Source organism: Brachyistius frenatus, unplaced genomic scaffold, assembly GCF_029030835.1.
Source record: "Brachyistius frenatus isolate BFR_SWC_R1_liver_20210118 unplaced genomic scaffold, ASM2903083v1 Contig_26, whole genome shotgun sequence".
Lineage (NCBI taxonomy): Eukaryota > Metazoa > Chordata > Actinopteri > Embiotocidae > Brachyistius > Brachyistius frenatus.
Genome location: NW_027210625.1, coordinates 4,897,745 through 4,922,809, shown reverse-complemented (window position 1 = coordinate 4,922,809; position 25,065 = coordinate 4,897,745). Strand labels below are relative to the sequence as shown.

At 48.2% G+C, this 25,065-nt stretch overlaps 1 protein-coding gene across 6 annotated transcripts in view; it reads right to left on the bottom strand.

Moving 5' to 3' along the window:
- LOC138620835 (sodium- and chloride-dependent GABA transporter 2-like) overlaps window positions 1-25,065 on the bottom strand; it is a 162,257-nt gene that overhangs the window by 18,963 nt on the left and 118,229 nt on the right. For 3 of the 6 annotated variants that reach the window (XM_069698416.1, XM_069698417.1, XM_069698418.1), the window contains 6 exons: window positions 12,623-12,778; window positions 12,392-12,455; window positions 2,811-3,055; window positions 2,496-2,630; window positions 246-386; window positions 55-145 (listed from right to left, as the gene is read on the bottom strand). In XM_069698416.1, coding sequence (XP_069554517.1) covers window positions 55-145; window positions 246-386; window positions 2,496-2,630; window positions 2,811-3,024 — 581 coding nt within the window. In that variant the 5' untranslated portion in view covers window positions 3,025-3,055; window positions 12,392-12,455; window positions 12,623-12,778. Of the gene's footprint in view, window positions 1-54; window positions 146-245; window positions 387-2,495; window positions 2,631-2,810; window positions 3,056-3,883; window positions 3,953-4,114; window positions 4,324-12,391; window positions 12,456-12,622; window positions 12,779-25,065 lie in introns of those variants that run through there. The other 3 variants (XM_069698415.1, XM_069698414.1, XM_069698419.1) reach the window with 2 other exon arrangements.

Here is a 25,065-nt window from a genome sequence, read left to right as displayed (position 1 = left end):
GTTATTACCAAACACCAAGTGGTATTCTGAGATCGATAAAGACGCTGCACTCACTCCCAAAACTCCACGACGGCGGAGGTGGCGTTCTCGGGCAGGCCGCTCGCGTCGACCGTCTGGTTGTGGCGCTCGAACGACACGCAGGCGTCTGCGGGAGAACACGCGGGTTAAACACGGCGGCCTCAAACCGCGCCGACGACCCCGCTCCGGCCTTTTTTCTCCGGGCCTTTTTTCCTCCTTTTACCCACCCGTGTTCCACGTGTTGTTGCAGTGCGACCACGGCAGCACCGCCTGGAAGCTGTAGGACAGGTAGAAGAGAGCCCAGGCCAGGATGACGATGTAGTACACGCAGCCGTGCAGGATCATCACCTGGCTGGCGTAGCCGAGACCTGCGGGGAAAGAAGCCGGCGGGCCGCGATGAGTTACGCCGCCGGGTCGCGTCTGCGACGACGACGCACTCCGTGCGCAAAAAGCGGCGAGGGATTTCCCGACAGAAAGCGTTTCTTTGCTCGCGTGAGTTCGAGCGCGCGCGTGTCCCCCCCCCCCCCCCCCCCCCCCCCCCCCCCCCCCCCCCCCCCCCCCCCCCCCCCCCCCCCCCCCCCCCCAGGGGGACAGAACCCCAGAGTCCGTTGTGCGCCGCGAAAGCGGAGTTTGCCCGAACGCGTTGGCCTTCGCACGGCTGGCCGTCAACAAAATAGCGTGCGGCGCGTCTTGAGGCCGTGTGGAAGAAGGGGGCGGAGCCGCGCGCGCAGGCACGCTCGTCGTTTCGTCACCGTTTAAAATCTGGGCAGCGGGACCCGCTCGTTTCAATTCTTCGGCTCCGGCCGGAGACACGTTTGAGTTTTTGCTTTTGCTCCGTCGACCGATCGCGGCTCGGTCAGTCGGCGCGCAACTGCGGTACCTCCCGCGGGTGGAATACGAATATTGACCGATACCTCCAGGGTATTTACACGGAAGCTTTCTGCTGCTCTCCGCTTTCACTTCCTGCCGCACCTATGAACAAACACGGCCGAGCAGATGGACGAGTCCCGCGCGGAGGTCAACTTTACGTATCGACGTTCCTCTCATCCCCGCGTTTAATTTGTCTAAATTGAAATAACTCGTGTTTCATTTCTCATAAAACAAGCATCGCGTGATGTTTGTTGATCCCGGCGGGTTTCTGTCTCGCTGGCGTAATCGTGTTGTCGAGGTCATGCTTAACCCTTGCGACACCCTTGTTTGGACGGCGAGACTCCGTGAAAACGAGACACTCGACCGAGACGGCGTGTTGTTCTTGGCCGACGGGGAGCGCGCGGCCCTCTGCGCTCTTCGACCGTTTCGATCCGGTTCAGATTATTCGATATGAAGCGCACGCGCACGCGGCTGGCGCCGCAATTGTTCCGATCGCAGACGCGCTTGTTTATCCGGGTTTTGTAACAGTGCGCGAGCAGGAATGCTTTGCATACCGATGGAGAAACTCAGCGGCTCTGACAAAACAGCCGGGGAGGGAAAGTGCACGAAAGGGAAAGGGAAGGGGAAAGTCAGCGAGAGGCTGTGAGAACCAGAAGAGCTGTGGTCAAAGGAATGCAAAATAAAACAAAAAAGAATTCCAAAGATCTCTTCCCGTTTTTCGGGTTCTACCGTCCCGTCGTACCTCGTTACGTACTCCGCCGACTACTAATCCCGGAAGAGGCAGAGGAGACGTGACGACGGCTCTTCGCTGGCGTCGTTGATGCCGTCGGCCTCGAAAGGCGAGTTTGACTTCGGTTGCTCCGTGACGAAGCCGTAACTAAAAACTTTCCCTCGCGGAGACCGCTCGAGTGAACCGGCCTGTTTGACGCCGCCGCTTCTTCTTCTGCGATTTTCCGATTGGCTCGGCTGTCCTCCGCGCGTGCCCGGTGGGTTCGCGGGTGACCTTTTGTAGCGCTTTAATGTGGATGGAGACAGTTGCAGATGACGTCGTAAAATGGCCTACGAATGCAGACGCGGTCTTTCCCACCGACGCCGAACCTACTTCTGGTCCCGAACTGGCGCCCGTGCCGGTTCGTAGTCGGTTTTACATCCACGCCGAAGCTCCGTTTTATGAAATATCACAAATGGTCACAAAGCTGTCGTTGTCCACAATAATCCTGCCCCCATCCCCCGATGCGGTTGTCGGTTCTAGACTGTCGAAACCGACTGGCCGATCGAACGAGACAATTAACCGTTACCGATTTCAATTATCGATCAAAGTCAACAACTTTCAAAGCACAATTCCCCCAAAAACCCCTGGTTATAACTCGTGTGGGTTTTTTTTGGTCATATACGACAGTAAACTGAATATCTTTTGAGTTTTAGACAAAACATTTTTCTATATTTTGAACATTTTACGGTGGAACGATTCCTCGATCGAAGGAGAACCGCACCCGCAGCCTCGTCGAAAGTGGAAATAGTCGTTTGTCATCGTTCTCGTCGAAACGCGGCGCGGCGCAAACCGCGGCCCGAGATGCTCCGCCGACGACGTGACGAAAAACGAGTACCTCCGAACAATGGGCAAAGGGTCCTCCAGGCGCTGACCCCTCCCAGGCTGGTGTACTGTCCCAGCGACGTCTCCAGGAGGAACAGGGGGATGCCGCACAACACCAGGAACAACAGGTAAGGTACAAAGAACACACCTGGAAACGCACAAATAAGGTGCTCGTGAGAACGGACACCGATTGATTACACGCAGAGAAGAAGAAGAAAGAAAGAAAGAAAGAAGAGGAAAAGGTAAGGAAAGTCGGGGAAGGAAAGAGACGAGAAGATAGTTTACAGCGTGACGGCTTTCCAACTTTTTAGCCAAAACTCTCTTTTACCTCCTCCGTTTTTGTAGCAGAGGTAAGGGAACCTCCAGACGTTGCCCAGGCCGATGATCTGCCCGGCGACGGCCAGGAGGAACTCGGCCTTGCTGGCCCACTGTCCTCTGTCGTTGAGGCCGTCTTTGTTGTCCTCTTTCCCGTTGGGGAGGCTCCCCTGGTGTAACTTGCTCAGCAGCGGGTCGGCCTGGTGCGGAGGCGGCTGGTCGGCCATCGCTGGTTCTGGCAGGGATGTAAAGACACCCCTGAGGAGGAGAGAGACCAAAGGAGATGATACGTCGCGTAAAACGCCATGGAAGCTGACCCGGTGAGAGGAAAAAGAGGAGCGTCTCACATCTTCGCAGCCGGGACCGAATGACGACAACTAACGGCGTGCTTTCGGACCGTTAGTTTGGCGGAATCGCTTATCGGACATGTGCGCCTCAAGGACGGACCCAAGTGGGTGTGCAGCCTTTATCTGTGATCCGCAGGACGCTACGATAGTAAATATGTCAGTTTCAGCACGTTTATCTGCCCACAAACTATTTTTCCCTCAATGCTGTCCAATTAAAAAAAATTCATCTCCAAAACATTTGACATGTACACAATTTTTAAACAGCCTGCAGGCTGTTTACACATTTGTTTTTCCACATCCAATTCGTAAAGTATTTGTAGATAGTTTGACTTAAACTATTTATATTACTTAAAGTCTTAATGTTAAAGTTTAATGTCATTTGCGACTTTTTTTTTTAAACTACAACAGTGTTTGTCTGTTTGGTGTTTTATCCAAAACAAAACCTCACAGACTCGTTATTCCTCCTTATCTTTAAATCCAATGGGTTTTTAAAAAAAATTTTTTTTATCATAGTAACGTGGGGGGGGGCTGCACAATTTCGGAGGAACTTCTTTTCTCTAACGAGCACGTCGTGTGACCTCAGTCCCACTACGTTTCCCCCGCTGATCCATGTGACTACATAATACTGGCGTAGCGAGAGCGCGTACACACAAACACAAACACACACCTTCAAGGAACCACCTTTCACTGTCACACTGCAAGCAAAACAAAAGAAAAAGGAAAGGACAAAACAATGTACCGACACGTGAACTACAGTGCAGGTTCAGCTGAACTCCCCGCCGCCGCACATGTAACACTTTCATGTAACGTTACGTTATCGGTGAGGAATTGAACAGCAGAGGCGTCGTTACGTCTCGGGACGCTTCATAAATAATGCCCAAAAATATGTCTCCGAGGCCGCCCGCTAACAGTCGCTTAGTACGTCGTATAAAACGACAAATAGAGGACAATTCATCATTACATCGCCTACCTCTGCGCTTCCTGTCGTTCTCCACACCGCCAGTCCCCCCCTGTACGTGCGGCCAAATGGTTTGTTCCAGGCATGGGCAGCTGAATGAGGGGCTGCTGGCGGCTGCAGCGCCCCTATCCAAATTTACACGGGGACTATATGTTTGGGTTCAGCCTGGCTGGTGGATGCTGCTCGCAATAAACAGGTTACACAATGATCCACGAGGCATCACGGGTACCGAGTGTCTTTTCTGGTGTTACAAAAGTCACAAACGTTCACACCCACTCGTGCACCTGCTCCCATTTCTCTCATCATTTCCGTCCGATTATTGCCCAATCGACAAAATAAGTCGAATAAAAGCCAAAACGATTTGAATATTTATGAATCAACAAACAAAGAGAAACGCCTGATTGCGCTTCTGTTCTTTAAAACTTTCACTGACGCTACTTTGGGTCCGCGTCATGACAGCGATGTCATTGCTGTACTGACACTCCCCCTGCCTGAACCATCTAATGTAGACAAATGCATGACAATACATCAGAGTAGATTTAATTTGCAATGCATAATATGGTGACTTTGCAGTCAAATTAACATGGACCACGTGTTATCTTGTGTGGAAAGAGCTCCACACTTTTAAGTACAATTTGCTGCACTTGCTATTTGTAGGTTATAGAACTGACATTATAAAACCAACCAAGATTACATCAGTTCAACGTTCAAAGTTATGCAATAATTCACTTGAACTTTCTCATCATATTACACAACAAAATAATATACATAGCTTTTAAAAAATGGACAAAAATTGCATTCATGTTTTTTTCTATTGTCATTATTGAAATTATGAGGACCCCGGGAACAATAGCTGCTGCAATGCAAAGGCTGATGGGGATCTAAACAAACAAACAAACAAACAAACAAACTTGGTCATATAAGTGTTCCCCATATTAGAGGGGCTTTGAAGGGTGTACAAATACACACTGCATTGTTAAACTGGATTTAAAATTCTCTTTATCCAAATTTAACATTTAACAATTTGAGAAAAACCACCCGCCACTCGTCGTAGACTCTCGTCCTGTAAACGGTCTCGGCGTCTTCCCAATTTAGGCCACCTAAAGCAGCTCTCGGCACGTTTAACAGGCCGTGTCATTGCCTGTGCTCATTCAGCTGAGCATTTATAGCCACAGTAAAACACAAATCCAGTCTCCTGCTGACGCTGCGCTTCAAGGACTTCATTCACAAAAAATTACATTCCGCTGCTTGGACATATTACGTTACAGTACTAGCTGTGTAAATCACATGCAAAAGTGGAGGACGTTGTACTCTAACCACTCGCTCATACCTCGGTTTCAATTTGGAGAATTATGCAGTGACTGTAAAATACGAGTTACGCGTTTCTAGTTTTTTTTTTTTTACTTGTATTTTTTTGTATGCAATTAAATTAATCTAACCTCACCCGTCTCTTTATTTCTCTCAGTCGGATTAAGAGGAGAGTTTCCGTTTATTCAGCAGTTCGCTCCTCAAATGAGCCAAAAAGATGTTTTAGGCCCCCCGCCCCCCAAAAAAGAACATGAAAATAACTACTAACACAAATACTTCTCCAACATTTTGCATCTTGATTTACAATGTTTTTTGTGTCACCGAGTATTCTGTTTGAATGCAGGTCATTCAAGGACAGCAAAACGGAGCACACTGTCCTGTTGGTTCCTTTTGATGAACATTTATTGTTATGTTGGAGAAGGTTTATGATTACGTTGAGTAATGTTTAGCGAAGGGGGGCAGACAGAAGTAATTGGAGAGGTGCTGAGTTAAAGGATAGCGACTCAAACCAACGTGAGCCATTCATTGTATTTATGTGATTACGGCACAAAACAATATTCTTCGAGGAGAAAAAGAGCTAAAGCTCATTTATTTCCACAACTAACTTGAAATCGACTTCGTATTATATTGTTAAGTCAACTGTCGTGAAACTTTATTACGTACGACGGAAAGAGCGACAATGTCAATCTCAAAAAAATGTAAGCCCAAGTAACGAAAGCATAAACTCCACAAGAGTACCTCGTTGGTCCAACCTTGACATTTAGCAAGCTCAAGAAAAGATTTACGGAGTTGTGAAGAAACACAATTTTCACGCGCGGCCTATGTCGCCAATTAAACCCCTACGTTAAATTTATGTCGCAATTTACTTCGGTCTCCCTCATTAGTTGAGGAAATTCCACAAAGACAATCAAGGAGTCAAAGGTCAAGAGTCAGGAAGTGGTGGAAAGAAGAGAGAGAGAAAAAAAAAGTCTCGCAATCATATACAAGGCGCAAATTCCTCAGCGACACGTGTGCTCTCCACACACAGCCTGCGTGTTCTCCCTCTAAATGCAGACTCCGCTTTGCTTCCCAGGGGCCGAATAAAACCCCAGCGTTAGGGGTCCTTCAATACAGTCGCCATTGTTCTGCCCCGACAAACCCGTAGCCTCTGTAAACGCGGTGCCGCGGCGCGTAACTCGGACCAGGCGCAGCCGCGCGCCGTTTCCAGATGCTTTATGGCTACCGTTATTGGCGTCTGGTTATCTGGGGCGGTGGGTCGCTGACGTACAGTGGCAGGCTTTGTAAAAGTCTTCGAGCTCGCGCGGAACGCAATTGGTGTGCTCGTGCGCACTTAATCTCGGCGCCAAACTCAAAGTAGTCGCTCGCGTTACGTAAACGCAGCGCCGTCAAAGGACTCGACGGCCATAAAAACCGCTCGGCCAAAAAGGTTTCCGGCCCAAATCGAGGCGTCTAAAGTGGTGCGCGGAGGGGAAGCCGCGTAGCGACGGGCCTTCTGTAGTGATTACGGGTGATGAAGTTTCGGTCACGTCTCGTCGCGTCGCGTGTGCGAGTTTGGTTCGGATTGGTTACAGAGATCAGATGACACACACGGATGATGGAAGGTGTCCCGTTCGCTGCGGCGTCCAACGGTGATGTCTCCTGACGTTGCTCCCGCGGAAAAGACACCTAACTCGCTCGCTGTAAACCAATCTGGGTGCCAGCCAGGAGGAGACAGGCCGGTACGAACGCGCTTCTGGTGCGAGACGAATACAAACACTTCAGAGGAGCTCCCGTAGGCCGCCTAATGGTGGCAAAAAAACACAATCGGGCACAGAGGGTTAAGATCAGATCTTTTAGCGGATCTGATAAAGGATGTCTGACGCAGCCGCTCGGTGACACGCCGTCTGAATCCTTCTTCCGCCTTCTTAAAGATAAAGGTCAGAATTTAGTTTGGACAACAATGAATTTTGCAACCTCACCGTGACAACGCGACTCCGGGAAGCTGGGCGTCTGGCTGCCGTTCCCGCCGGAGTAAGAATCACACGGCCGAGATACCGTAGATTTCACTTTCGTGCAACTATCGTCAGCGGCAAATGAAATCCAGAAAAGTACCCGCTACCTCTAATGGGAATTGAGTCGCGCTGAACCGAGACCGACGATGGAATTGGAGTTCTCTGCGAGACAGAAAACAACAACAACAACAACAACAACAAAAGACTTTCATTTAGTCATGTCAAAACATCGAAAACTTCCATTAACTCGGCGCGCGCGCGGCATGAACACCGCCCGCTCCTTCTGGGTTATTGACCGTTTAAGGTGAAGCCGAGTCCAGCTGTAGCCCTTTCCCTGCTGAAAACATGACGTCGATAAAGTTTGACAGCTTCAAAGGATTTAATGATCTGAATCGTGTGAAATTAATGACGGCGCGTTAGAGATTCCCTCCATTTCAGCGAGGTGCAATCAGACCACATAATTTGCTGCCTTCGGGTCAATCGCGCTGGAAGAAGTTCAAGTGGTCTTCATGCCTCGTTTGAACCCTCTGAAAGTTTTTAAGGTCCCGATGTGGTCAACTTCAGACCTGCGGCTCCTCACCTCCTTCCCATTCTCCGCTCCCCGTGTCCCAAATAGGTCAACATTCCCGGGACTTAACCCCCCCCCCTTCCTCCTCAGCCTGTGTGGAACGCATACCATGTAAAAGAGGAGTCAGTTAAGAGTAGCATATGGCCTCGCATCCACAATGCGCAGGGTTGAAAAATCCACCTACTGTACCCGTGAAGCCCTCTGATTACCATATTCAGTTTAATACTTACAAAAAAATTGAACGCGTCAATGCTGAGCAAATCTATGCGCTCGAGACATCAAAGTCAAGTAGGTGTACTTCCCAAAACTTTGAATTATTCCTTTTACATTTCAGCTAACACATCCTCCAACCCCTCACTGCGTGGGACAGAGGAAGGGCAAAAAAAAAAAAAAAAAAAAAAAAACTCCATATAGGTATTTATGCTCGTACTTACATTGAAATGTTTTGAGGGCGACGCGAGCCGCTTTAATCTGATTGGAATCCAAAACGGTCAGAAAGAATCGTCGAAAATGAACCTGAACATATCTCTGGGCGACTAGACGGAGGTGGTTACTGCGGTCGATCGTCAGTTCGAGAAAAGTATTTGGTTAAAAGATCGATTAAATCGTCCCGTGGGAACGACGTGTCGAACTTGTTATCACACGTCTCGGGAGAGCGTCGCTTCCTTACCCCGAGCTTACCTTTGTTTGTGGATTCTCTCTAAGCCTTCGAGGTGGCGCCTTAACGAGCTGGATTAATGAAGACCCTGTTCGTCCGGATCATTTTACAGAAAAACGAGTACGACCCGGTCTCTCCCTCGCCCGTCCGACCTCTGCCTGCGATGAAACGGGCTCTCAGGCGAGCTAAACAAACCCAGATTCCTCTTGTTCACTGAGCCCAAAGCCAAAGGCTGAATCATCATATCATGGGACTTTTATCAGTCCGGATGTCATAAAGACTTATTTTACTTTACGTGGCCCCGACCCTCGAGCCGCGTAAACAGAAGCCTTTGTGTGTAAAACCAAAAAAAGGCCGTCTCGGTTTGCCGGCGTGACGGTCAAAGAGCTGCGCCCGACGTGTCTTACGATGTCTCGCGCGGGACGCCGGCCCGATCGACTTATATCAAGTGGTGCCGTATGGACCCAAAGAGTGACTCCGTCGATTTTGCAAAGAAAGGATAAACGCCAGTTTGGAAATCAGGGCTTCGGCGGGGCGAGTCAGCTATACGGTAATTAATCCAGTTAATCTGACTGGGGCTGCCAGACCTTCACGCTCGGGGCTGAGGTTGCCCCGGGGAGGAATGCGGCGCTGGATTATCTCAAAACATCATATAATAAGCCCCCTTCTGCCACCGCTGACAGCACAGAGAAAGACTCCAGCTCTGTGGGAATCAAACTTTGAAGGCGAGCCGATGAATTAACTGCACGAAAGCCTGAAATATTAACACTTTGATTGATTATCGCTGACTGGCGTCCGACGCATCTCTATTGTTGCGCACGCGATGAGGTCGTGGGGTACCTGCAAAGTAATTACGGGCCTTCGATTATAACCCCATCTCGTTACTTTATTACAGTGGTTTTTGCTGACTCGGCAGCTCCGGCTGGCGAGGTTTCGAAATCCGTTGGATGCGAAGGGATTTAATTGAGGCTAAGCGCTTTGGTCGAGGGGCTCTGAGGGCCACGTCGCTCCGCTGGGGATTTGTGGAGGCGCCCTCTTGACTCGCAGGGCAGCCGGGCAAAATAAAACTCTACGGAGTTGTTTTTCGGTCCTTAAAATGATATGGATATCAAGACTTCAAAATACAAACTGTAAAAGTGTCAAATATGGGACTTTTAAAGATCAAGTTTGCAAAACACGTTCTAGCGCAGCCTCATTTTGTTGAATCGATCGGGTAATAATAATGGATTTTAGCGCCTTTCGGTACCCCGACGTATCGGACGGACACCCGATTTCCTGTTGGAAGACTCCAAGTATCAAAGGTACCGTGAGAAAAGGGTAACGGCATCTGTTTTTATTCATCGACAACAACAACAACAGCTACTCGGTCCAAAGAACATAAGCTGGTGGGCTATGCGGTGGATTAGCATTTAACTTGCTAAAGCTGTAAAAGAATGATGCTGAATAACTACACTGTAAATGATTACAAGTCTCTGTTTATTCTAAGATTTTCTGCTCTTTTGCTCCCAAAATAAATGGCTGCGTTGGTGACTTTTCCTTCTTTAACTGTTACATATGTTGTTCCATAATTATTTTATAGGTTTGCCTGAATGTTCTCTTTGTAGGTACAAAAATGACTCAGGGGATTAATTCCACGTTGTTCCTTTAGCGATTCAAATCGGAAAATCAACATGGAGGGTTGCATTACAAAGGGTTACTGAGGTTTTGCATACTTACTTTGGTGCTTTGGGTTGGGCCGAATTAAAGGACTCTGAATTTCTAACATCCTGGCCTGACAAAGACACAACTTATTCATTTATGATGTCTATTTTTGATGATTTAGTCTTGTGATATTCGTTATACGGATACTGCAAAAACACTGGAATGACTCAGATCATTGTACGGATGATCCATTGGCCAGGATACTAAATAACAAGCAGATGATGAAAGCCGGCTACAGTAGATACGTCTTCGACACATGTGCTTCCAATGAAGTGACAAACTTCTGCTTCTATAACGAGCGGATGACGCAGCACGATCAAAATCTACGATACAAAACTCTCGAACCCACCCAGCCTTCTGCATTAGTCCATTTTTAAACAGCCAAAGTTCATAAACACACCGTGGCCAGTTTGTGCTCGTCCCATTGACACGCAGGGGGGACTGCGACGCTGATTGTTCACTGCTGATGGGGGTGGGTGAAACTAGGTTACCGGTTTCAGTTATTCTTGAAAGTTTTTCCTGCCAGCAAACCATCAAAAGGGGCAGATTGCTTTCGCGCGAGCCAAAGCGAAGACAGAAAACTGTATTTGCCAAATCCCAGCGGCTGCCTCAGCTCTGCGGTCGCATCGCAAGAAAGGGTTGCAAATATCCGCGGTAACCTTTGGCGGGCGCTACAAAGCCCACGCGGCAAATAAAACACACACACATTCTGTAACACGGGTGACATCGTGCCATAGCGGCACGGGGAGGTGCTGAAGAAGGTCTGAAGGGGAATGAATGCCGTGCCGGGTGGCAACCGTGTCGCTGGTTGCCACAAAGTCTGCATATACGGAAAACACAATTGTCTCCAGCTGCGTTGCAATAACTTATTCCTAGACTGATTCCTAGATTGACACCGGTAAGTTAAACATTTAGTTTGACGCGGGAGTTAATTTTCAACACTGTTCCACAAAACCCAGCGCAGAGGAGTTGTTGAGTTATGAACGCGGCACTAGATGCAGACGTTTCATCCCGGCTTTACTAAATGTAAATGTTCAAGCTTGCCCACCTTCTGTGAAGTCGGAAAGTTTGCGCACGTTCTTGCGTGTTTCTGAGGAAAAGTCACGGTCACGCTTCGCATGTTTCCGTAAACGGATCCTTCATAATGTCAGGAAAACGTTCTTAACGTTGCAGTTCATGGCTGCTGTTCACCGTCCGTTACGTCGCCATATTATTTCTGAAATGTCTACGGTGGAGTATTTCTTCGAGCGTCCCGACCTCTCTGTAGCCAGAAGGCCAGTTTTCTGAACATACTTCACGCGTTAATGTTATATTTCGATCTGTTTTTAGCAACGCGGAGGGATTTTGTGGTGTGAAAATCATTTCTGATTGACTGAATATAAACGGTCACAGGTTTTAAAAAGCTTTTCATGTTCGACACACGCGTGGCTCCGTACTGTATGTGCGGGTACGCTTGTCTGATCGTTGAACTCGTGGGGCACGAGTGTTTATCCCTCCCTTGTGTTCGGTTAAAGAATGCACCCTCTAATATTTGCATATTGCTCAGTGTCTACGGCGCACGGCCGAGGCTTCAAACAGCCTCCAAATGACATTTGCCGTTTCACGTGGCCATTGATCGTGGTCACAAACGATATGGAAATCGCACCGCCGCAACCGTGGCAGACAAAAGAGACGCAAATGACATGTTTGCATACACAACAGGCTGCGTTGGAAGTTTATCATCTCATAAAGTGAAAGTCTGGCTACGAGTATTTGTTTTTTATTTGCTTCTTTTTTTTTTTTTCCTCTGTTTGTTTGGATCGTGAACATAAAATATAATATCTGTAACCAACCACCTGCACAACATTGTACTGTTAACTTGTGTTACATTTTATCATTTTAGGAGGCAAGAAAAGGTCTAGAGCTCGGGTCGCAAACGCGACTGGTGACCCAACGCAATATTTCTGTCACAATTGTAAATTTATACTTAATACAGACACTCTTACACACACACACACACACACACACGCACACACACACACACACACACACACTGCACGCTCATATAAATATTGTCCACCTACCAGCAGTAACTTGACACCGTTCTCCGTGTAGTCTTCTCAGGCGTTGAACCATAGAAAGCCGACACTGCAGGAAGACCAATTAAAAAATATACTCACAGGTCAGGTGGGAGGAGCAGTGAGCTGTTTTTTTTTTGTTTTTTTTTGTTTTTTTATTTGGTTATGGCCCTGAACCTAACTGTAGCTGTTAATAAATGTGGCTAAAGAAAGACAAACTGGATGTCCTGTGCTCACCTTTTACTCTCCCTGGGAAAGACCAAGTCTCGCCCTGTGCACCGGGGACACTGAAGACATCACAGGTGTATCAGATGAAGGAGGAGGAGCAGCTGATGAGAAGCGGTCAATGTGGAGGCCGGCTGCTCGATGCAACTCCCACCACTCTACGCGAGTCTGAAATAAAAAATAAATAAATAAATAAAAAATAAACGTGAACGTAGACTGGATTTCCAACGGCAAAACTGCAGCAGAAAAAAAAGACAATGAAAATATCTATCCAATGAACTTCAGACGAGTTTCCACGTGACTTTACGGATCGCTAGAAACTGAAATATTTAAAGTATTGCTAATATTTTACTCTTTGCCGCAGGATTCAAAAAGTACAACTCGCTTGTTTTCTTTATACTGAATATAATAGCGTACTTCTTCAACGAATCACTGTCTGCTCTAAAACAACACCGTGTACCCGGACGAGGTAAACGCTTGCACGTTCCGCGGAGTGTCGAACCTGCCACATACACATTGTCGCGTAAACATGTAAACGGGCCCTCTGCAATGTCAGAAATACCTTTTTTATTGCCCTCTTTGAGTCTCATCGCTACCTCCTTCTTTCATCTCTTAACATTACAATGTGTGGCTGTCGTTTCTCACCCATAACGCAATGTGTTCATCGTTCTGAATTGTCGGCGACTTGTCACTTCACGCCTCGGAGCCTGCGCACCAGCTGTGAGACGAAGGACAGGTGACGCCCCGCGTTGGCCGACTGCACCTCTATTACGCCAGAGCCGCCGGAGCGGCCGTGTAACGGGCACGTCGGAAAGACGCGACGTACGGTGCCGGTCCGTTTCGCTCACCGACGTTTGCTGTGCTATTTCGCGGGCGAGGCTCAAAAGTTCTGCGGTTGGTTGAGAACACAAGTTGCTGAAGTTCAGCGTTTTGGAAAAGTCAAATCGGTAAAAGCAAAAATACTTGTTGTAAAGAAGAATTTGTATTATTTGACTGTAAAATATATTTCAGATGTGTTCACGTGGCTCCTGCGGATGTAACCGCTTTCTAAGTCGACAATACATCTACGTCAACATTTTGCCTCGTCAGCGACACTCGGGATGTTGCGCTGACGAGCAACTGCGGGTGTAATTATATTCCTCGCGTAGGTCAGTTGGCCCGGCGGAGCCAGAAGGAGCGCCCGAGGGCCGAGGGCCGGTACGTCACGTTAATGTCGCCGCCTTCTGGCACTCGGAGAGGGAAACCTGTCATTTCGTCGCAGTCGGAGCGGGTCTGAGGGAATGAACGCCGTCCGGTTCCGCGCCGTGGAAAAGTCCTATCTCGGAGGACGGAGAGTGAAGTGACACGCTGCGCGAGGGCTGGTGGGAGCGGCGCGCGGCATTCCTCGCTCTTTCCGTACGGGCACGTTGGCATGAGCGTGCGCGGTTGGTTCTTTGTCATCCCGGACTATCGTGGCATGTGGATGATCCCCCCCACCCCCGGCAGCTTTGTAATGTCAACGCGCACAGGCTGTCTGCGCTCATGTAAACACAGGTTTGTTACAGCGCTGTGCGTCCGGAGCCTCACGTGGTTCCAAATACAGGAACCCCAGGCGTGCGCGGAAAGAAGCGTCCCGATCCTGGGCCGGTTGGCACCTTCGGCCGACGTACGAGTCAGACCGATCGGAAAGTTTTGGAGGTCTACCCGCCCGTCCGCCAGTATCGACTAAACCCTTTGGCCTCCGCACAGTTTCCTCGGATGTGGAACTGCGTGCGCGCACACCGCACACACTCTGTACGTGATTGTAAAAGCCCAATTAGGCCTGTATCTGTTTCACCTCAGTGGTTTTCTGGGAACGCCAGAGAGAAAGAGAGGGAGAGAGAGATTCCAACTGATAGAAGCCAAAGCAGTCTGTCATTAAGAGTGCAGGGCCCCATCAAAACAAGACCAACATGCTCTAATAACCAGCTCTCCACTGTGCTCTGTCTCCTTCCCTCTGCATCTCCGGGTGGTTATACAAACTATTCCCCTCGTCTCTTTTAATTCTTCCCGAGCTCTATTTTTTTTTTTTTTATATGGCGCGCTCGCTAATCAATCTGACCCCGTCTTTATTTTGCATTTCTTTTCCGGAGCGCGTGTTTCGCACTCCGTCCGTCCGCATCCTCACTCCCGCCTTCTCAGATCGCCAGCGTAATCCCCCACGAGTTGGTCGAACGTAATGGAAACGGGTTTCGTCGTCGCACCGTCGCCTCGTAGCGTGCGCATCGGCGCAAACGCTAAACCGGAAAGTCCCATCCCTTCGGCTCCGCTTCTCTGCCCTAAATCTCCTTCCTGATGTCGGACTTGGTGTCTCGTACGGTCTGGTTATTTTGCCTTAACATTTGAAGTATTTGGGACTTTCCCAGAGGTTAGACTTGTGTGCAACACAGACGCTTGTTCCTGAGGAAGGCATTTCCCAAACTTGACCAAAGAGCTCCGATTTTTTCCACGCGACGACGGTCTCTCCCAAAATGGCCGCGGCTGGAATAACCCGTTAGCTGTGAGCTGGACGATCGCTCCGATCTGCTTCAACTGCGATACTTGAAACTGTCGTCAGCGGTTGTGTTTGACTTGTCTTATCGCACATCCGCTGTGCGTCGCCTGCAGTGACGGGTTTTTCTATATTTTTGCCATATTCACACTTCCGTTAATGCAAGACGCTTGAAATTAAGACAAAATAGATAAGTCAATAATGCTGGAGGTTTTTGGGTTTCGGTTTCCGCTCCGCCTTTCGAAAACCGGCATCGACCTCCTTTTCATTTGTCCTGCTCTCTTTGTTGTTCAGGGTCACAGAGCTGGAATGATGACGGACAGACAGTGAGGCAGAAACCTATTTGGCTCCGTTTTGTGGTCGCGGAGCCGGAAGAAAGGGGAAAGAAAAAAAACTGGGTTGGCGAATAAAAAGGCAACGAGGAGGCAAAAAAAAAAGGGAGCAAGGGGGGATACAGGACAATTATTGTGGTTTTAAGTAGTTCGCTTTGATACAGCGGCTACAAAAAGCTTTCACTGTCAAAATGCGTATCGCGGAGCCTGCTTTGAATCAACGCGTGCCCCAAACAAAGTAACAAGCAAGCCTTCCCTTTGCCGCAGCGAGCGATTCCCAAACCGGCTCTCAAGGCCTGAAATTATGACTAATTCCCCTTGTCTAGTTTGAGGATGAAATTAGAAGAAGTCCGATTTTTCTGACGAGGAAAAACGACAGCAAGCGAGCGGGCCTCCTTGTAACGGCGACACGTTACGTGCGTCATCCTGCTTTAATCGGAGCGGCTTCTGCAATCTGCCCGGCGGTGTCATCGATAACTCATTTGACAGTCACACACATGGAACAAATGATCAACAAAGTCCTTCACCAAGGAAGTGTGTGGAAGTTTGAAAAACTACGTAATTCCTCTGAGATTGATTTTGTGGCAAATAATGAAAGGACCGAAACTCATCGAAACTCATCCTTTGGCTTTCACTGGCCCAATAAAAGGGTTTTATTTTCTGTCTTCAACGGGTCCGATTAAAATTAAAACAGGGGCGGATAAGAAGAAGAGGAACGGTGTCGACGGACAACAAAATCCCCGTTACCAAACACGTGTCCGTCCTCCGCTGTCAGCTGTAATTCCTCTATTATTAAAGTGAAATACAGTCATTTTTTTTGGTGTAATTATACCCACACCCTTTTGCTCCTCCGACGGCGGGGGGGAGGGGAAATGCATTCTGGGCGTCTTCCCTCCGAGCGTTTACTACAGCCTGACACGCCGTCGCGCTTCTCTGTACTCGATGCCTCGGAGCGCAAACGAGAACCCCGGGGGGCCCGCCGGGGCTCCTACCGCTGTGCTTCTACCGCCGTGGGCGCGCCAGCTTCGGGGATACGCCTCAGGTCGGGCTCTATTGGGAGCCCGGCGTGGGACCTGAGCCGAGGACCCGGGTTTAATCTACGGAGGACGCACTTCTCGAGAGTTCGGAAGTGATTCTCCCGCGGCGAAATGTTTACAACTTGTGTTACAGAGCTGGTGGAGGGGGGGAGAGGATATCTGACAGCACGCAGCCTCGTCTTGTCATGACACATTTGGATTCCTGAGCCGTAAACACAAAATAGGGCCGTGATCGACAACTGCGGTCGCGCTGCCAGAACGCGAGGCCGGTGTTTTAACATTCTTCTGGAAAAGTCTGCAGATTGTAAGAAGAGCCGAGGAGAGAGCGGTGCTGTCATGGAATGAGGCATGTGTTTATGTTTTTTTGGGGGGGGTTTTGGCACGGACAACGCTGATTTTTCAGACTGTACGTGTTCTCAATCCTTTGCATATTTTACAGACTTCGCAGTGCAAACGTTCTCTGAAGACAAATGGGATTCGTGACCCACAAAGTATTCGTTGTGTGTCAACACAGCACAGGAAATATTTCAAAGGGCCAAAGGGAGGGTCCACTCCTCTGGTCCAAATCTAGGCATATAACCTCATTATTCTCTGCTGGGACCTCATTTATACAAACCTCCGAGTGATTTCTGTCCTTTTGCCTAAATCCGGGCCAGAGTTGTTATTCATGAAATGAATAAAAAGTGTTGAGTTTCAAAAGGAGCAACCCGATAAAACGGGAACCTCCTGTACGCTGTCTGCATTATAAAACTCTTTGTTACTGCAACGTCTCGCTGCACAGGTCTTCAAACAGACATCAAAGAAAGACGCATAATATTCTCTGTAGTCTGTACGCAGTAAGGCTGAAAACACATCCTCCTCCTCCTCCTCCTCCTCCTCCTCCTCATCACATCCTATGATTGCAATGGAAACACCTGGGCAAATACACTAATACATACCGATCCAACCCTCGAAACCACAGGGAATAATCATTCAGTATGGAGGTTATATTTGATTAATTGCTACAAGCTGAGGAAAATGAATACTACAGCAAGTCAGAGGCTATCCAGACACACTGTACAAAATATGCTCATAACAGGAGAACTTTATAGCTGGTCCTTATGGTGGCCAAACGACACACTACTACTACTACAACTACTACTACTACTACAACTACTACTAATACTACTACTACTCGTGTTGTTTGGAAGTATGTTTTTCTCAATGTTCAAAGGGTCAAACGTCGCTTGCAAGTCCTAGTGCGAGACTTCTATGAAGAGGTATGACCTTTTCTGTTCCTATTGACCAAAGACATAAAGGCGTCAGCGTCGTAACACTCTCCCGGGGCTTTGACGACATAAGTAACGGCACATGTGCTAACTATTTAAAGCTGCGGGGACAGTCCCCTTTTTTCTTAATTGAAACGAACGATGGTAACAAAAGAAACGGCCTCCTCTGCGCACGCACACACACACACACACACACACACACACACACACACACACACACACACACACACACACACACACACACACACACACACACACACACACACTCTTTTCACTGACTTTGACAGACAGGCACATCCGCGCCGAGTTAGTGCTCTGGCCCGTAGGTCAATGCGGCTTGGCTGGATGTCGTCACCCCTCGCGTCCCCCTCCAGGTTTCTTTATTACCTTCCCCTTGTGATGACTTGCCCCCGAATCACAACAGGCAACCGCTGTCCTCCGACGCGTTTCTCTCGCCAAAATGATGGCGCTCTCCGAGGCCAGGAACTTTTGGGAATGCAATGTTCAATACGTAGGGATATATTTGGCAGTCTCGTTCTCAGATTCCTCTTTTGGATCCTCTTTGATGCTGTGACTATAAATCGATCAAAAAACAAGGGAACGTGTCCCCCGTACAGATGTTTTTGTCTTTCTTGATGAAGCGCAGTGACGATTGCCTTAACAGACAGGAATGCCTTCAAAATAAAGCAATGCATCAAGGGAACCTGACCTCTCCCGAGTCTGTTTCTAACCGGGTCGACCTCGAATGACATCGCGCTCCTCACGTTTTCTATGAGGCAATCTTGTTTTTTTTTCTTTCTTCTTTTTCCTGAACTTAAGGGCCTCTTTCCTATCTGAGCTCTTAATAGCCGGCCGAATAGCATTCCTCGACATTAGCGCGTCGTAAAATCGAAAACGGCTTTCCTCGCGAACCTGCGGCTCCCTCGTGCCCGCGCCGCAGTCGACGTCTGAAAGCTCTGCTTCCCGAATGGAGCCTCTAATTACAGCAATCGCCTCGTGATCGGAGGCGTTCGCGGCTTTGATGCATTGCGTCTCTTTATGTGTCACCCCGTGAACCCCCATCTGCGGCGACTTCCGACGTACATTTTACAAGTGAATCGTCGCATTTGCTGCAGCCGCCGATCTGTGGCACGCCGCCCTCGGAGACAAAAAGAAAAGACCGGGGCGAGAGAGAGAAGAAAAGGTCAAAATGGGTGGATGTAAGGGGATCTGCCTGGAATGCCGTGTGAGAGAATGCATGACCGAAAACCGGGGAGGCAAACTCTGCCCCGAGTCTTCGTCTGGCCCACGCCCCAAAACAACATGAGCTCAGGAGACAGAGAGCCAGACAGTGGTAGGGAGATAGTGGATGCAAAGCCCACAAAAATGCTCCTTAACCTTTGGCAGAAGCAAACACAGAAGAAGAAAACAACCAGAGACTCCTCAGGTTATCAGCAATTAGTGTTTGCGGTTGTAATGTTATCTGATTTTTTTTTTTTTTTAAAAGAAAAAAGAATCCGGCCCGGTGGAACACGAGCCCGTGAAAAATACAATAGCAGGAATACGTCTGAAGGGAGAACAGTCTGCTTGAGGAAAATAACAGTAAGCTAAGCCAATGTTTGGCCTCGTGTTGGCCTTTTATTACAGACCTGTTTGTTCATTTTCTTTAAAACATGTTTCAGATCTCAGGCTTTTTTTTTTTTTTTTCTTCACAAAGCTATTGTATCCCACAATTCGGTGGATGTAGTGGAAAGTTTTGCTTCTCTTTTTTAAAAAAAAGTTTTTAAAGGGTCAGGTCAGTCCAAATTACCACAAATAAATAAACATATTTTCTTTAAAACGTCCGTCCGTGCAGATCGTTTTATTTGACTGGTCGTACGTCTTCCCTGAAGATTTCCATACATCCTCTCCGATACAACGGAGGCGGGTAAGGCCTTCTAATCTTGTCCTCGTTGCCCACCATAATTCATCATCTTTTTTCAGCGTGATTAACGCGTAAACTCTTACGATTCACTGTACTTTTCAATCCATTCACCGCTGCGGTTAATATTTGCCCATGTTTAGGCGACCCGTACTAGAATCATCTGCATACGCTGCCTACGAGGGCCCTACCGACCGAGTCGCTTGTCACGGGTGCGAAAATAAATCCGTTTTCCAAAAACGATTCGTTGGGTTAGGTTTAAGCGCAGAAGGACTTTATCAGGGTGCAGGGAAACGTCGGGGTTCAACTTAGACTCTGCTGTGGTTTTATCTGAATATTTGACTGTTTTTTCCCCCCCTTTGCGGTCAAAATTCTCGCAGCCGGTACCGTTGTCGGAAGTGCTCGTCAGACGGCTTTAGAAGACCATCTTTTTATTTTTTTATTTTTTTTTAACTTTGGCCTTGTTACAGTTGAGTCTGAGCATTTCTGTAACTTTCCAAATACAACAATTTGCCGTTCACACCCACTTCATGCCTTCCGTGAGAAAGGTGTCAAGGGTTTAAACCTTTCTCTCCCGCTCTCTTTGTTGGAGCGTGATGCAACGACTACCTTCCAAGTCACTCCTTCTGTTCAATCGAGTCCGACACCGTGAGTATTTTCCAGGAAAGACAGAACGTGCTTTTCCGTTGTTATTCTAATATTTAAACAGCTATTACAACTACCCCGCCCTGTATGACGGCAGGCTTTTCATCCCACCTTTCAACCCGTCAAAGCCGGAAAAGTTTTTGACTTCTGACACGGTTGGACGACGCGTCCGAGAATGCAAATCGTGAGCCGTGTGACTTTATCCACTTATACGGGTGAAAGTTTTTTTTTTATTTTGTTGGGGAAAGTTTCACTTCATCTTTCAATTTTATCGGACAACAATTTTTTTTTTTTGGTACCTTTGGTGAACCTACGCCGAGAACTTCAACATTTCAGAACCGTAAACTGCAAAGTTGGGATTGTACGACCGCTGTCAGGTATGAAGTTGAATAAAAATGTTTAATGTGTCCAGTTTTTTTTCTCTTCCGCTGCAGGTTTTGTCTCAAATGTCCTGGCGCTCCTTTCCTCTGGGAGGATGTTTGACAGGAAATGGAACTGGCCTGAATCCCTTGCGCGGTTCAGGCAGCCACTTCCCGCGCCAACCCGTGCCGAGCTGTGCCAGCTTACGGCTCAGCCCAGACCACCGTGAGAAAAACGGTCTTAAGCGTCCTCTGGGAAAAAAGAGGACGGGGCCTACCCTTCCTCTGCTGTGGTCCCCCCAAAACAAAATACAACAACAACAAAAAAATCTGATTTGTCCAGGCACGAGAGATAGATCGAGCGAGCGATGAGGTCAGAGGGCCCAGAAAATATGAGACGGAAGTAGTGGAGGTCGAAGACGTGCAAAACAGAAAGGGGATCGGGGACGAGGGCCGAACGTGGTCGGCTTCGTTAACATTTGCCGAAAGACAAAATTGAAAAGAGTGCAAGAGATTTGACAAGCGAGACAGAAAAGAACTGATACAAAGGGAGGGGGAGAAGCTGAAAGGTGATCGTGTGGAGGGAAACAGATGGAAGATCACGGGGGGAAAAGAGCCAGCTGGAAAACAGAGGAGGTGGAGCGGGAGCCGAGGAGGAAGACGGGAGGTTTGGCGGTGAGGGTTTCCCTGATGAAGCACAGCTGACGGTGCGAACCTACAGCGCTCTCCTGACAGACTGCACCGCATCAACCCGTTGACATTATTATTCGGCCGGCCGGGCCCGGGCCCACACACGCGCTCGCCTGACCCGCTGCACTGCACTGCGCCGCCAGCACACCGGTCTGTGATCTCGGATCCAAAAGCACACACACACACACACACACACACACACACACACACACACACACACTCCTGCAAACAGGTATACAGCCTGCCGGTGTGTTCTTTGGCTGCTGACTCAGCAGCTTTTGGATTGAACTCACACCAGCAATGTGTGTGTGTGTGTGTGTGAGAACGTGCGCGTACATTCCCACAGGTATGCTCGTTCCACATTAAGATCGGCATTGCGCTGCGAATGGGAAATGTTGCCATTATCTCGGGTGCCAGGTCCCATCCACTCAACCCCCCTTTTCCAAACCAAGTGTTTTCAGTTCTGTCAAGTTGAATTGAAAACGGAGCAGACGCAGGTTTCTTCAGGTTTTAGGGCTGACTGGATATTTACGAGAGAACGCGCACACGCAGCATCCTACCGACAGTCACGAGCACCTCCGGCTTCACTCCAAACACGCGTCTCCGTCTTCACTTCTCGCGTGTCGTCACGCCGTCTCGACGCTCGAACGCAGCCGTAACAATATTGTTAGTTCAACTGCTCAGGAAGACACAGAGCGGAGGTCACGATTGGAGTTACCGTTCGCGCTACTAAAACACCCGGCGGACGTCAGAGAAGGATGCGCGTTGACTTTTTTTTCAAAAAAACGCAACCTGAAGTGGTTTGAGCTGCACCGAACAGAACCGGAACGCATTCACCGACGGGCGCGGATAATGCACGGTAAACAAATGTTTGCAGATATGTTAAAAACAAATACTCCATCATGCTGAAAAAATAGCGGTAGAAAGTAACTAAGTATATTTACTGAAGTACTAAAGAACAATTTGAATGTGCTTCTACTTTACTTTTCCATCGGATGCTAATTCATACTTTCACTCCAACTACATTTCAAAGGGAATCATCGCAGACAACTTTTTACTCCACTACATTTATTTGACAGATAACACAATCGATAATATAACAAGCTTTTTTTTTTAAATAAATAAATAAAACAGACTGTCAAAGATGAAACTACAGGTTTCCAAAATTTTTATCTTCTGACGTCTTGCAAAAATCAGCGCGTAATCTGGGTCGCGTTTCAGATGTTTACGAGTTGTTAACAGCTCCACCAAACAGTGATTGTTTCCCTCAAAACTTCTCACATGGTTTCTTTTCAATAAATGATCTAATATCTCAGCGAGAATCAAAAGACGAGAGGAAAAAAAAGTCTAAAAACTGAAAACAGATTTGTGGATCAGAACTTAGTTTTTTTTGTTCTTCTTTTCTCTGTCAGTAATCATCTGACGAGCCCTCAGATTAATCTGATGCTTATAAAACTGGATATAAAGGGTTCAAACTGGCTTCACCTCCAGTAGCTAGAACGGTAACGTCATAAGTAATGTCACGTGGGACAATATATGAACCAAACCACTACTTTTACTTCCATATTTTGTCGCTAATAACTTCAATTCTTTTACTTAAGAGGGATTTTTGCCGAACTTTTAATTGTAACAGTAGTTTTATTTTGCTGCGTTGGTACTTTTGCTCAATTAAAGGATCCGAATACTTCTTCCACCACCGGGATTCCTGCGAAACACATTTAGGCTCGCCGCCTACGTAGATCAGAATAAGAATGAAGTCATCGTCCTCCAGAGGCGTGAAGACAAGTGACATAAAACACAGTTCTACAAATTAAAATGAACTCTTAATCACCATGTTAAAATTCATTGCTGCTACAAAATACAAATACCACACTCGAGAGCTGCGCACGAGCGCTCAGGAGACCGCTGGCGTACGCATCAGCAGGTTTTGTAGATGCTGCTGTCCTTCCTGTATTTAACCGAGTTAAATTCCCTGGCGGTTTACCCCCGGTCGTTGCGCGTCTTTACCTTCGGTTCCGGAGCGACGACCTGCCGTCCAAAACACTCTGCAGCTGCGCCGTGGACAGACGTGCGTCACCCGACGAGCCGTGTGAACAGTCAACCCCTTCAGTAAACCTGCGGACACACAGAGACGCACACGGACGACTCATCGGTCCTGTTATCAAAAGTCAAGATGCTCGAGGGGAAGTTTTGTTTCGAGTCTGCAGGGGATTTGCCTGTTTTTGCCGCCCGTTGTTGTTTCTGCGCATGAAAACTGCCCGTGTGTGATGACGTGAGGGTGCTTGACCTTTGACCTCTGTCTGTCTCTGTGTATAGAGCTTAGCAGACTGTTGGGCAGGAGGGCCGATAGAAAGATGAATGGAGGTAGGGGGGACTGTTTTGCTTCTTTTTTTTTGCCGCTGGCTTAATGAAACACAGATGCATTTACACATCAAAACAAATTGCTAGAATGTGTTGTTAAGAGTTCATAAATAAGCACAGTACAGCACAAACCGCCGCTGGCAACGACATATCGTGGTACTTTCTTGGATTTTGCTGCAATTACGCACAGAAACTTTCAGTTAATGCAACACAAACAATAAAATAATCCCTCAAAATTGGCATCGTTTCTCTTCTTCCAAGCGGGCTTGACATAACTTTAACTAAATTAAGTGTCCTGATGTGCGTGGTGGTGTCCATAAAACAAGAGAGAAAATAAAGTCTGTCCTTGGTTTCCATGGGCGGCTGTACTTCCCACAGCCTAAAAACACACACACACACACACACACACACACACACACACACACAATTCCCTTTAGGTGGCATGTGTGGTGTGAGAGCAGAGGTGAAGGCCTCTCTCAGGGCCTCCGCTCCCCTTTGGGTTTTTCTGAAAAATACACACGGTACTTCGAACCATCCATCAGTCTGTCGCCACCTACGTCGCCGCTCCGGCCGCCTTGGAAACACGCGGCGGTCACTTAAAACTCAAATGTCCTAATTTTCTTAAACGGATCGGCAAGATCGAGTGAGTCGGCAATCGCACGCCAACAAAAACCCACACTATGAAGTCATGTGAAACATTTGTGTGTTGGAAGCTGTGCAGTCAGAGGGCTCAACGGATCACAAGTCTCATTTCCTTATCCTCGTCCTGTCACTCGTCACCTCTTGCGCAACCATGACGTGCACACAAACACACACCTCGTGGTATTTACAATGCAGCGCTCTCCGTGGGCAAAAGCACTCCCGCAGGAAGAGCCGCGATGGAATAACGCAGGGGAGCGACTGGCGAGCTTCTGCCCCGGAGGAACTGCCCATCACTGGGCGACAGAAACGGTGAGGCCCGGTTGGAGGTCTGGAGGAGTGTGGAGCGAGGAAGCGGAAAGCTCTGTAGGGAAGGTCCTCCCCCCAATCCCCCTTCTGCGGTCACGTGCGCGCGCACACACACACACGTCATTCTTCTCCTCTGGTGACAGGAGCAGCTTCCTCTTCCACACACACACACTTCGCCAACATCAATACGCCCACGTAGCGTTTGATCTGCGTTGGGTCCACCGGCAGAATCCTCAATCTTTCAGAGGACCCAACTCTTAAATTTGTTAGCAGAAACAGCGCTCGTCACGCCTCGTGAAAAGCTGCTCCCTCGGGCCCAGCGCTGCAGAAACCGGCCGGTCGGTTTCTTTCTTTTCCGTTTTTGAATTTAAATAAATACTGTACAAAGCCTGACCGGAATGAATGG